This window comes from Chelonia mydas, chromosome 1, assembly GCF_015237465.2.
Source record: "Chelonia mydas isolate rCheMyd1 chromosome 1, rCheMyd1.pri.v2, whole genome shotgun sequence".
Classification (NCBI taxonomy): Eukaryota; Metazoa; Chordata; order Testudines; family Cheloniidae; genus Chelonia; species Chelonia mydas.
In genome coordinates, this window is record NC_057849.1 from 219,037,811 (window position 1) to 219,050,571 (window position 12,761).

A 12,761-nucleotide genomic window follows, 5' to 3' on the forward strand; every position below is an offset into this window, starting at 1 on the left:
CTCCACCCTACACACGAACAGCAGCCATGTAGCCTCAGCTCTGACCGCAGCCAAATTACATCAATGTGGATTCCAATTTTGTAATTTCTACATTAAAATCTAATCCCAAGTTTAGAACAGTTTCTCACAGCGTAGGTCACCCATTCACATAAATTTTCCTAAGATGTCTAGAAAACCATCTCTCACTGCCATCATTTGCAATCTAACTTCACGCCCGGCTTACATACACGCCAATACAGAACTAGGTACAATGTAGTTTATGAAAGCTATGCCAATGCTAATGGAAAAACATGATCTTATAAGCAAATAATGTGGCCAGATTTAAATGTACATGTTGGTTGTTTGGGATTGGGGTCAAGATATGTGTGTTGTGGAGGGAAGTATTTGAGAGTGGGAAGAGGAACTGATGAGTGTAGTATAGATAAGGCGTTGAATGGTTTAACTTTGTATTTCCTTTCTTTTTATGACAGGTTTCAGAGTAGCAGCTGTGTTAGTCTGTATTCGCAAAAATAACAGGAATACTTGTGGCACCTTACAGACTAACAAATTTATTTGAGCATCAGCTTTCGTGAGCTATAGCTCACTTCATCGGATGCATTCAGTGGAAATGCATCCAATGAAGCGAGCTGTAGCTCACGAAAGCTTATGCTCAAATAAATTTGTTAGTCTCTAAGATGCCACAAGTACTCCTGTTCTTTTTATGGTGTGTGTTGGTGGTTCACCCAGTCTAGCATTCTCTTCTCAAAGTTAGGCAGTGTAAACAGGGTACTGAATGAATTAACTACTCCTTTCTATTTTTTTTTTTAAGGTCTTAGTAGGTTCTGCCATCTAGCAACCTTAACTCAAAGTTAAAGAAGTTTTTGTATGGGACTTTCCCAGGTTTTTAATGTGCATCAACACTGATAGTTATTCATATGGACAACTATGCAGGTTGATATGAATTTTATCCTGACATCTCCCATGTTCACCTCTCCCACAGCTAAGCTTTGCCTCCTGGCTTCACACAGAACTGCTATCAACCTCCATATCATTTTATAGATCCCTGGTCCCCCTGCATACAACCCCTCCATGCACAGATCAGACTGCCTCCAGGCTTCCCCCTTCGCACACTATACATATGCTACACATACACAGTATACATATACTCTTTACACCTAGATTTACACACAAATTAAAAATACTTTGGAGACAGAATTTTATAACATGTTCCCATTCTATGGTCTGAGTCCTTCTCACACTGTACTCACGGGCAGTCCCTGCAGACTCTCTGGATCCATCCCTGCCACAATGAAAACACCAAACCTCAGATTCCCAGCCTCCCTTCCAGAGAGCTTCACGCAATACGCTCCACAGGTAATGATGTCACCATCCCCTGGTTGCTGGCAATCCAGGGAAATCCATTCGCTGGCTGTAGAGAAGATAATCTTCAAGTATTATCCCCCTCTTCCTCTTTATACATGGGTGTGTGTGGAAATGAGAGATGCACACAGAGGCCAGAAGGCCAGGGAATGAGGAAGGGTTGGGTAGATGAGTTGCTGAGGGTGTTTTCCTGTTTATCATCTGTAGGTACCCAGGTGCCTCATCCCAGCTACTGCCGCCTGAGAGGTCACCATAGCAACATCAAAGGGATGCTGCTGCTGTACCTACACAGAGCATGGGACTGAGCAGATTGCAGAGACACCTCTTTCTCTCTCTCTCTCTCTCTCTCTGTGGCTCATACAAGACATAAAATTTTGCCACATCAGTGTATTAAGACCAAGCCCTAAAGTCAGTGGCAAAATTCTCACAGCTTTCAATGAGAACAGGATCCAGTTCTTAGTTCAGGAAAGCTCTGCAAACATGTAGGCGTTTTTGCAATCGAAGAATTTGTTAGAAATGAAAACAAAATAAATAAGCCGATAAAACTGCTAGCAACAAGATTCAATTTGCAAAATATAAACAAAAAGAACTTTAAATGGCTATATATTCTGCCCACAACCTCTCTCATTCTGCCCATTCTCTCCCTCTCTCATAGTAGAAATCAGTGTCTTGTAGGTGCAACATGCTGTTTTACTTAGAAAACTGACTAAAAATGGTGTACTGGGTTCCATGTTTGTTAATGATTTCAGAACAATGGCACACAGTTTATAAGGTAAAATCTATCAGGGGATATGGTGGTGAGGGTTCTAACTACAAGGCCTGCAAATGTTATCCTAGTCTCTACAAGTCAAGATGGATTCTTTCCTTCTCCCATGTAATAAAAGTTCTGCATCCAAGACAACAGCTGTACAACTCCACTGTCTTCAGATTCTGCCCTCAGTGACACCTGTGCATATGACCTTCAACGGGTTTGCACAGGTGTCACTGATTGGAAATCAACAAACAACTCTGCTGATGGTGCACAAGAGGGAACAGAATCCAGCTCCCTCTCTCTGAGCTGTGATGGCTCTGCCAGGCCAACAGGAGTAAAAATGTGGCTGAAGTCAGTACCTGTAACTCGGAACAGACAGAGGAAGCAGATCTGTTGAGTAAAGTAGTGGCATTTTTGGCCTAGTTACTTTTCACAGTAAAGCCACGTTATAAGTAATATACAGAAAAAACGTTTGATGTTCCCTCTCTGTCTCCCCATCACCCCACCCCCACCTTTATCACGAGCATTAGAGGAATAAGTCAATGATTATAATAATCCTACTTACAGAGTTGTTGTGAGTCTCCATGCGGCCAGATGGCTCAAAAGCCCCATTGATTCTGCCAAAATGCACAGAAGGCGGGGTCTGAGGAACTGTGAGGTATTTGTTGTTGTAAGTTGAAGAAGAGCTCCCAATGGATTCTGCTCTTTGCTCTCCATTTTGGGCAGGATGCGAAGGCGTTAAAGGAATATCTGAGGGTCAAAGACAAAACTGTCAGCAGTCCATACATCTGCTTTTTGTGCAGCCATGTCTGTAAATGACCGAGTCAGTGCGCGTCATAGGGACTTTCTGTCAGCGTGCATAGAATTTGAGTGTGTGAAGATGAGCATAAAAAAAAAGACCACATACACCCACAAAATGAAATGCCAGATTTGTGTGTGAACTGCTGAATAAACAAACATTTTTCAATTTGCATACCTCAGCTGCACTGAAACCAAATATATTTGATAAACATATTTCTTGTCCTTGTTTCAGTGTTCAGAAATATTTAAATCTACTAGCTGAAGCACAGAACTAGACTTTAGGAGGTCTATGTTCTGCTCCAAACTCTGTAAATAATTAATGGCCCCAGCTTTGGCAAGTGCATGTAATTTCTCTGTGCCTCAGTTTCCCCCATCTGCAAAATGGGGATAGTTACTAACCTCAGAAGGTTCTTGAGATTAAATTCATTAATGTTAGTGAAATGCTTTCACATCCTCAGATGGAAGGTAATTCAAAGTATTAAACTTAGGAAAACTACCATAATGGAATACAAAGACTGCGTACCTGAACACTCCAAAAAGTCAAGAAATACAAAAGCCAGGGTTGAAAGTACAACATTTACTCTGGCTTTTCCATGCAACAGAGAAGGGCCAAATCTGAATCTAATGTCTCCTGAAATTCAAAAATTCAGATTTTGAGGTTTCTGATCACTGAATCCAATCCTGCTCCTCCTGGTTTGGTTCCAGCTTTTATCCTGGCCTGAAAGGACTGATATTTCAGGTCCAGTTTGATGCAGCCAAAATCTAGTGAGGATGAAGATGGCAGAAATCTAAGACTAATGGCTGATCTCCCAAAACTTCCACATTTTGTATTGAAATCTCATGAGAGGTTCCAGCATTGTTAAATCCCAAACCTAAGTTGAATGGGGCCTTTAAACCAAGCCATTAACCCTAGCCTAAGTTTAACAATCTGGGATTTGGACATCCCGGCTGTGAGCCATCTCTTGTATTGACATAGTTTCTAACGACAGAAAAACAAGCCAACAACAATATAATACACTTTCCCCCTATAACCTCAGATAAATGTGTGTATGTTGTATAGAGCTACGTACAGCTATGAGTGTATAGCACAAAAAGAGTGCTTAGTTATAAATAGGGAAAACACAAAGTAAATCACAGAGTAATGGTGAAGTATTTTGAGGGTTCCAGACCATGTAACCCACATTGAGTGTCCTGTCCCCCTCTAATAGTGTCTGGACCACAGATGAAAGTTGATCCCCTCAGCTCAAATCACCGTATGGGCCACCACACATAAAACAATACCCCTGGGTGGGTCATTGGGAGAAGCAGTTGAACCTGGGACCTCTGGTTCTTAAAGCATGAGTCTCTACCACTTGAAATAAGACCAAGATACATTAGCCAAGGCAGTAGCAGGTTCATCACCCTATGTGGCTCAGTCACCACTAGAGGGCAACAGAGCATCACAGTGAGTGGACATGGGTTACACCTCTCCCTGGGGGAAAGATGAGAGGAGCTACTGCCATCTTGAAGCCACACTGGAGAAGCCAAAGGGGAGCCTGTCCCACAACCCCAGGGAGTCACTGCATCTACAGTAGGTTCTTCTGCCCTATTCTAGGAAGCATCAATGTATTGCAGCACTCTCCCTTCAATAGAGGAATGAGAAAGTGCAACAGCACGGCTGGCACTTCCAAGCTCAGGAGGGCATGCAATGGAATGGCTCTCAGGAGTGACTTTTCCCCACTGAAAAGCTCTGGCAGAAGAGTTGTCCTTCTCTTCCCTACCCTCCCATGTAGGAAAGTGCGGGAATCCCATAATGGTTTTCATCTTCCCCTGGTGGAGATCACTGGTGGTGAGAGTAGCTCCCCTTTTTCCTTTGTATCTGTGTCCTGAAAGCAGCTCCTTCTGCTTGCTGCAGGGACAGGATGGTGGTGGAATCATCTACACCTGCCACCTGCAAGGTGGGAGGGTCTCAGAGCTCGGGGTGCAACCCAAGCCCAAATATGTACACTGCAATTAAACAGCCCCACAGCCCAAGCCCTGCAAACCCAAGTCCGCTGGTATAGGCCAGCGGAGGGTTTTTAACTGAAGCGTAGACATAAGGGTCAAGTAGTAGCCTCTTAGGGTGAGTAGCGAGCATCTGCAGTAGCTCTATAGACACAGAAATGGAGACAGAATTTGCCATTGCCTCTCTTGTATGTCATCTCCAAGGGCTGGCTTTGCCTACCTATGACTATAAAGTAAAAGGGCAACTAGTAAAGTGCCCAAAATGGAAGGGTTTAAAAAGAAAAGATCTTGATTACTCTAATCTTCCCGAGTAAAAGAAAGCATCAAATGGACGTCAGCAGAACTTAAATGACATAATAATTCTGACCCACCAGCTTTCCTTTGGCACTTGGAGACTTGCACTTGGTTTCCTTTAATGAAGGACATAATGAGGCCATGAGGGAAATTTCAAGGAAAATATTTAATAACTGGAAGCTTCAGTCTCAGAGGCCGCATATGGTATTTCTCCAATAGTCTCAATGTAAGCCTTGGACATCTCACAAGACCATAACACAGGCAATTATAAGCCTTGAGCTTTTGGATTCTTCTAGCTGAGTCTGGGTTAAACACTGCAGAACATTTTCAGTAACTATAAACCAAGTTCACTTTCACCATGCTCACACTCTTTATGGGGTAGACCATGAACCCTTGGCTCACAACGGTGAGCGGTAGAGGTGGCTGGGAATTTTCAGTAAAAATGATTTTTTTTTTTTTTGTAAATGGAAAATGCAGTTACTGCAAAAATCAAAATGATCTCAGAAAACTGATTGTGACCAGAAAAAAAATTGATTTCCTGTCAGGAAAATCTGAACAAAATGTTTCATTTAGGATTGGTTCAACTCAAATCAAAACACTTCAATGTGTTCAGCTGAACCCAAAAGCTTTGTTTTGAATCAGTTTGACATTACATTGCATCTGCCTATGGTTGTGCAGTGCCTCTGTGGAGGTGTAGTTCAAGTGCCTCCTGCCCCCATTCTGTCCTATGGGCCTTGAGGTCATCTAGCCCTGAGTATTCACTTTCTGCAGACATTCTAGAGGAAGAGACTACTGGCAGGAATGATCGTAGCAGAACATTTTAGTTGTGTGGGTGTCCAAAAGTGAATTCTAAATTCAAACTAGAAACCTGATTCTCAGAGCATATCTGAGAACAGAGCATATCCAGGAACAGAAATACAGCATGTGATCTAGGTGTCTAATGAAACTAGATCAAATTTAAAATACTTGCAAAGAGCTGCTGACAAACACACTAGAAATCAGGATTCACTGAGGGTATGGGCACACTGCAATTAAAAACCCGCTTTTGGCCTGTGCCAGCTGATGTGGCCTCAAGGGGCGCAGGCTGTGGGACCATTTAGCTGTGATGTAGACTTCTGGGCTTGGGCTGTAACCTTGAGTAGCCAGCACCTGCAATAGCTCCATGGACACACCATAGCCTGAATGAGGAGCATTCCACCCACCCACTTTGGAATCCACCTGCACAAAGCTCATTTATTCAGGCATTGTGCAGGGAGGATAATTTGGTCCCAAATGTATAATGCACCATCTGTATATGGGTCTAGGTGTGCAATGAACTTTGAAAATACTTGGCAGAAGCATAATACATGAAAAACCTGCCCATACTGGTAAAAATGGAAGGACTGCATGCATGATGAAGGACCATGATTGCAACAGTATCCTTAACTAGGCAAATTATTTGCATTAAATTTTGAACAACTGATCCTTACATCAACCATATGGGATCCTTGCAGTTTGGCTGGCCTGCATGAAACCACTAGCAAAGGAGTCAATTAACACCTTGTAAATTGTGCTGTATTTAGCACACAGAGGAACCAGTTTGTTCCCATTAATTTCCATCTATTCCTCTTTTTCTAGCAACATTCACAACCGTGGCCTAAATCTGGTTGAAGGCACCACCTCATGAGGTGTAGCTGAGTATCCAGAGCAGACTACATGAGCACATTAGAAGCATCTGCCATTCAGACATGTTAGTTGGTAAAACGGTTATCCTTTGCCATGCTCCAAATAGATATGAGAATGGAGTTAGGTGGATTTGCAGTCACACCTGCTTATGTTACAGATATCCATGTTGCAACTATATGTCATATATGTGTGCTTTTTGTCCCCAATCCTAGTAAACACTTACACAAGTGCTGATCTTTACTTATGCAAGTAAGCCTATTGATTTAAATGGGACTACACATACATGTAAAGTTCAGTACTTGTGCAAGTTCTTTTCTTGGAGCCTTTTTTGTATCAACCAGGCAAGGTACTAACAAGCTTCATCTGCTCCAAGGCAGTGGATTAGCAGAGCACGCTTTCTTACTTCAGAAATCTCTGTAGCACTGATTGCAAGCAGATAAGTCTCAAGCATATGGATCCAGGTAGTAAAAGCAACTGGAGGCTCACCTGGTCTTTGGAGAAAGGGTGCAGGTGGGTTCAGAGGCAGAAGATCCATCCTCATCACCAAAATGTTGTATCAACCAGGCAAGGTACTAACAAGCTTCAACAGGACTTTATTTTCAAAGTGGAAACCTCTTTACCAAGCAGCTGCTGCATCCTTTGTAGCTTTCTCCCAGCCTCTCAACTCCTTCCCCCTCCTTCCTGTTTCCTGTCCTTTCAGAATCCCAACAGCCAGTGCTCCCAATTCTAATAATTACAAACAACATCTAAACACCATACCTTTCTTTAAGTCACTGCTTTTAACCATTAGACTGTTCTTTTCAAAACACTATTTATTATTTAACATTGTGGTAGAAAAACCTCAGGCACAAGGGAATACACTTTAATGAAACATCAGTTTGTTGTATTTGGAAGTAGCAGGGCTCAAGGGGAAATACTTAAGTAAAATTAAACAAAATAATGGACTTCCTATTTTTAAAAAAAATGCTGTTCTAGAATAACAGGTCCAGCGTGCTTCCTAAAAAGTAGTTAGATTAGATCAGTGTTTCAAATCATCTATTTTGAGAGCCACACAAAAGAAAGGTAAGATGGGAATTTGAGCATTAAAACTTAGAAATCCCTTCCCTTTTCCTAAAGATATAATTACCAAATTCAGTGTAAAATGATTTTTGCTATGAATTATAGTTCTTTTATGATTCTGCTTTGAAGATTGAGAAGCTACACTGGACAAAGCACTTGAAAATGTGACTTAGGGATTTGTCCTGCTTTGACCCCATGGAGATGATCTTGAGGATTGAAGAGGTCTTGTCTGTCACTAGTTTCTCTGATTCCTAAAAGGTGCTAGTGGGAGTGTATATTAAGCACAAAATACTCTCTCCTATAACTCCACTGTGTTTGAGGGAGTTCCACACCAGATATAATTTTGGCACATTACGCATTTTTGTCCCCCACCCTTGTGATAACAACATTTCAGGAGGCTTGGAATAGGCAGATCACCTACACAATGAGAAGTAGTTTGTTCATGAGTCTATGGTCTCTTGTGTAAACACAGTGAACATTCCTTGAATATGCAAGAGTTGCTGGCATAAGAGACCATAATGATTCTCATAAATCCATATTGGTCTAGAGCAGATGTACATAGGCCTGTGGCTTGGGAGCTGCGAGCAGCTCATTTCCAACTGTGCTGCAGTTTTGCTCACTTAAGAAAGGCAGCCAAGGCGGAGCACGGCTCTTCACTGGCAGTGCCTGGATTGGACAGACTAACCAACCCAGCACTGGTTGAAGCCCCAGGGGCTGCAGCTGTTCTCCTTCGATAGGCTCTCAGGCACAAGTACTCTCCTGTCACTGAGAGCAATGAGCACAGCAAGAAGGGACCTGACCGGAGATGCTCACCCTGCTCTGGCAAACAACAGAAATGCATGCAGGATGGAGAGGCAACTGAAGGATGAAGAGGAGGGAAGACTAGGAACATGGGTGGCCAAAGGTGAGGAGAGTACAGATTTGGAAGAGCACCGGAGAGTAGAGAGCATGTAATATTTTCTGTATCGGGAACACTGCTGTCCAGGAAGCTGGGGCCTTCACATACTTGGGTGCAGATGGGAGTTTGGCAACCAGACTACTTCAGCTTTATAGGTTATTACAATGTCCCTGTTGAATTTTTGCTGGTGTTTAGAATAGGATTTGTGTGTGCCTCATAGAAAATACCAGAGTTCATTTTCTAGTTGTGGGGCAGTATCTGTTGCAGAGTATGCTTGCCTCTGGCAGGTTCTATTGGCCTAGAATGGCTGGATATTCCCAGTGTGCTTGAGTACTTTTATATTAAAATCTCTTTAAAGCTAAAATTTAGACAGTCGCATTTGACATTCAAGTGTTTCCAATGAGGACACACACCTTCTTCTCTCTTGTATTTTTACATTTTTCTACATCAGCCAAACTTGTCCCTCCTACTTTAAATGCTGGCCATACAGTATGCCTGACAAGCACATGAAGAGGGTGTGTGCATGGGGGAGATTGTCAGTTTGCTTGTGTAGGGGAAATGGGACTGGTATCTGTCTTGTACATTGGACTTCATCCACTTCAGTGGCTTATGAGCAGGACTTAAATTCAGCCAGAGCTGTCCAGAGTGGAGCTCAGGTAAATATTTTCAACCCCCGTAGAGTTGTTATATCATTTGCGGGGAATCTGGTACATGCTCATAACCAGAGCTTAAATTCGAATAGAGTATCTACTGCATTTACATAGAAACTAGTTGAAAAAATTAAGAACACTGAGTTAAGTCAGAGTCTAGTTTCAGTTGTGTACTGCACACCATGCATCATGGTGTCTGCCGAAAAGAGCCAGAATCATGAGCAGTACATGCACTCCCTGTTTGGGGAAGCTGGTTCCTTGCCCCTCCTCTTCTGCCAAATGCTCCGCCCCCACGCCACCCTTCCACCACCCACTCTCACTGGCCAGCTCACCAGTGCAGCCCCAAGCCCCGGCCAGCCTGCCAGCACCCAGAGCAGTCCGGGGGAGCCCTGAGCCCAGGCCGCCCAGAGGAGCTCTGAGCCCTGCCACAGCCCTGGAGCCAGGGCTGCAGCAGGAAGCGTTAGCAGAGGTTTTGGGAGGCTTAGCCTCCCCCAGCCTTCATTACCTGCAGCCCATGGCGAGAATAGAATTTGGGAGGTACATAGTGTGCTTCCCATATCTGAGATTAGAGACCATCCCAGTGCATGCACATGATCTTTGTTGACATAATAGATCACTGATCTGAGGACCTTTTAAAGGGAGTGTGCCAAGCATAACCGTGCCTCAGTGGGTCACAACTGAGGATGCCAAATTCAGGATGAACTGCTGAGAAATAGGGCAGATACACCCTAAGACCGGTGACTAATCCCGTATAGGATATACCAAACCAGCAACAAAAGCAAACTTTTGTTTCACCACACTGGCTAACAAGAAAACATAAAGACCGTTTTCTCAGGCATTCCAGTTCTTATAGAACCACCAAAAACACTGGATTCAGAGATGAGTGTTTTTTTACAACCAGTCTCATCAAATAATAGAATCTTTTGATCCCAAAGGACCAGCCACACACCCTGGTGAATATGTAACTTAGATTTTACCCAAAAATCATACTGATGCCAATCCTTTAGTACAGGGGCGAGCAAACTTTTTGGCCTGAGGGCCACATCAGGTTTCCGAAATTGTATGGAGGGCCAGTTAGGGGAGGCTGTGCCTCCCCAAACAGCCAGGCATGGCCCGCCCCCGGCTCCCTATCCGACTTCCCCTGTTCCCTGTCCCCTGACTGCCCCCCCAGGACCCCTGCCCCATCCACCCCTCCCTGTCCGCTGACTGCCCCTGGATCCCCGCCTCTGGCTGCCCCCGCTGCCCCAACCAAACCCCCCTCATCTTCCTGACTGCCCCCCGGGATCCCTGCCCCCATTCAATCCCCCTATTCCCCGCGCTCTGAACGCCCCGCCCCCTATCCACACCCCCGCCCCCTGACCACTACCCCCAAACTCCCCTGCCCTCTATCCAAGCCCTGCCCCCTGCACCCTTACAGCACTGCCTGGAGCACCGGCAGCTGGTGGCGTTACAGTCACGCCACCCAGGGCACCAGGACAGGCAGCCGCGCCACCCGGCTGGAGCCAGCCGTGCACGGTGCAGCACAGAGCATCGGGTCAGGCCGGGCTTTGCAGCTGCGCTGCCCCAGGAGCCCACAACCCCGCCGCCCAGAGCATTGCACCGGCTGCTCAGTGAGCTGAGGCTGTGGGGACGGGGGACAGCGGGGGAGGGTCCAGGGGCAAGCCTCCCGGGCCAGGAGCTCAGAGGCTGGGCAGGAGGGTCCCGCGTGTAGTTGCCCACCTCTGCTTTAGTATCTAAAATCTAAAGGCTTATTCATAAAAAGAAAAAGAAAGAAAGAAAGAAAGATGAGAGTAATATTGGTTAAAAGAATCAAACAAACAGATACAGTAATTGCAAAGTTCTTGGTTCAGGCTTGAAGCAGTGATGGAATAAACTGCTGGCTTAAGTCAAGCCTCTGGGAGTATATCCACAGCTTGGATGGGTCATTTAGTCCTTTGTTCAGAGCTTCAGTTTGTAGCAAAGTTCCTCCAGAAGTAAGCAGCAGGATTGAAGACAAAATGGAGGTGTTTCCAGGGCCTTTTATAGCTTTTGCCATGTGGAGGGTATCCCATTGCTGTTACTGTGGAAAATTATAGCAACAAGATGGTGTTTGGAGGTGCATGGGCAAGTCACACGTTCATGCCCAATTACGCTCAGTCATTGCAGTAAACCATTACCAGACAGCACGTTTACATGACAGTCCATTCAGTATAGATGGGCGTCTCCCGTGGTCCACTGTCAACCAAGTGTTTCTAGATAAGCCCCTTAAGTTGAATAGTCCCTTCAAGATGTGCTGGTTAGCTACCTTGTGGGCGGTATCCCAGAAGCAAACATTTGAAATACAGGTATAAAGCCAATACTCATAACTTCAAATACAAAAATGATACATGCATACAGATAGCATAATCATAACCAGCAAATCATAACCTTTTCATAGACACCTCACTTGACAACCTTTGTACAATATTTGCTGCAAATATGTAACAGTGATTGCAACAATGATCTATATGGTTATATTTTAATTAGATAACATCACACCACCATTGCAAAATTGATGCAGGAAGTGGTGTCCCAGACATTACTGAATGCATCATGGGAACTTCCCATTCTTGATTTTGTATTACTACAGCTTCTAAGCCAATATTAGAAGTATTAGTGTATAACAGAAATGGTTTATCAAAATTATGTTTAACAATATTGTTGAATCCCTTTACAAGCCCAAAATAAAACTTGGTTAGACCAGTAGTGGATTGGATCTGCTCTTGCAGCATAATTCCTGTAGGTTTCATGTGATCTTGTAAAGAGCTAATGAAAATAGCTAATTTATCCATACAAGCTCTGGCAAATGTTTGGAACCCAATTAACATCAAGTCAATGTAGATACTAATGTTCTCCATAGTGTAGGAATCTTGACATTTAGCCATGAAAGCAATATGGCAGTGTGCCTCAGTTTCCCTTTTCATACTGCACCTTAGGTGTGGAATGTCTTTTCTGCTGAGAAAAGCTTCAAGACTGTTCATAGGCGTTAACTGAGAAATTTAAGTATCACAAGGCCTTTTAACATAAAGTGTGTTCTTATGTATCCGCTTAATAGGTTTCAGGGTTTTTCCAAAAGATTAGGCACATTGTACATTTTTTCCAGGGTTGACATAAAAAGCAAATACATTAGAAGACTATATCTTAATAGTAACACTAAATTTGTTCCAAGTCAGTGATTGTAAGTATCTTGGTCATACCATGTCTTTTGTCTTATTAAATCCCTTGACTGGCCAGGTTTGTCCTCAGTGCTACCAGCTATGGGGCAGATCTTCCCCTCCCTTGT

At 43.9% G+C, this 12,761-nt stretch overlaps 1 protein-coding gene across 3 annotated transcripts in view; it reads right to left on the reverse strand.

The window, feature by feature from the left end:
- Positions 1-12,761, reverse strand: part of ANO2 (anoctamin 2) — a 279,390-nt gene that overhangs the window by 260,614 nt on the left and 6,015 nt on the right. For 2 of the 3 annotated variants that reach the window (XM_043529325.1, XM_043529245.1), the window contains exon 2: positions 2,676-2,860. In XM_043529325.1, coding sequence (XP_043385260.1) covers positions 2,676-2,860 — 185 coding nt within the window. Of the gene's footprint in view, positions 1-2,675; positions 2,861-7,339; positions 7,441-12,761 lie in introns of those variants that run through there. The other variant, XM_043529293.1, reaches the window with a different exon arrangement.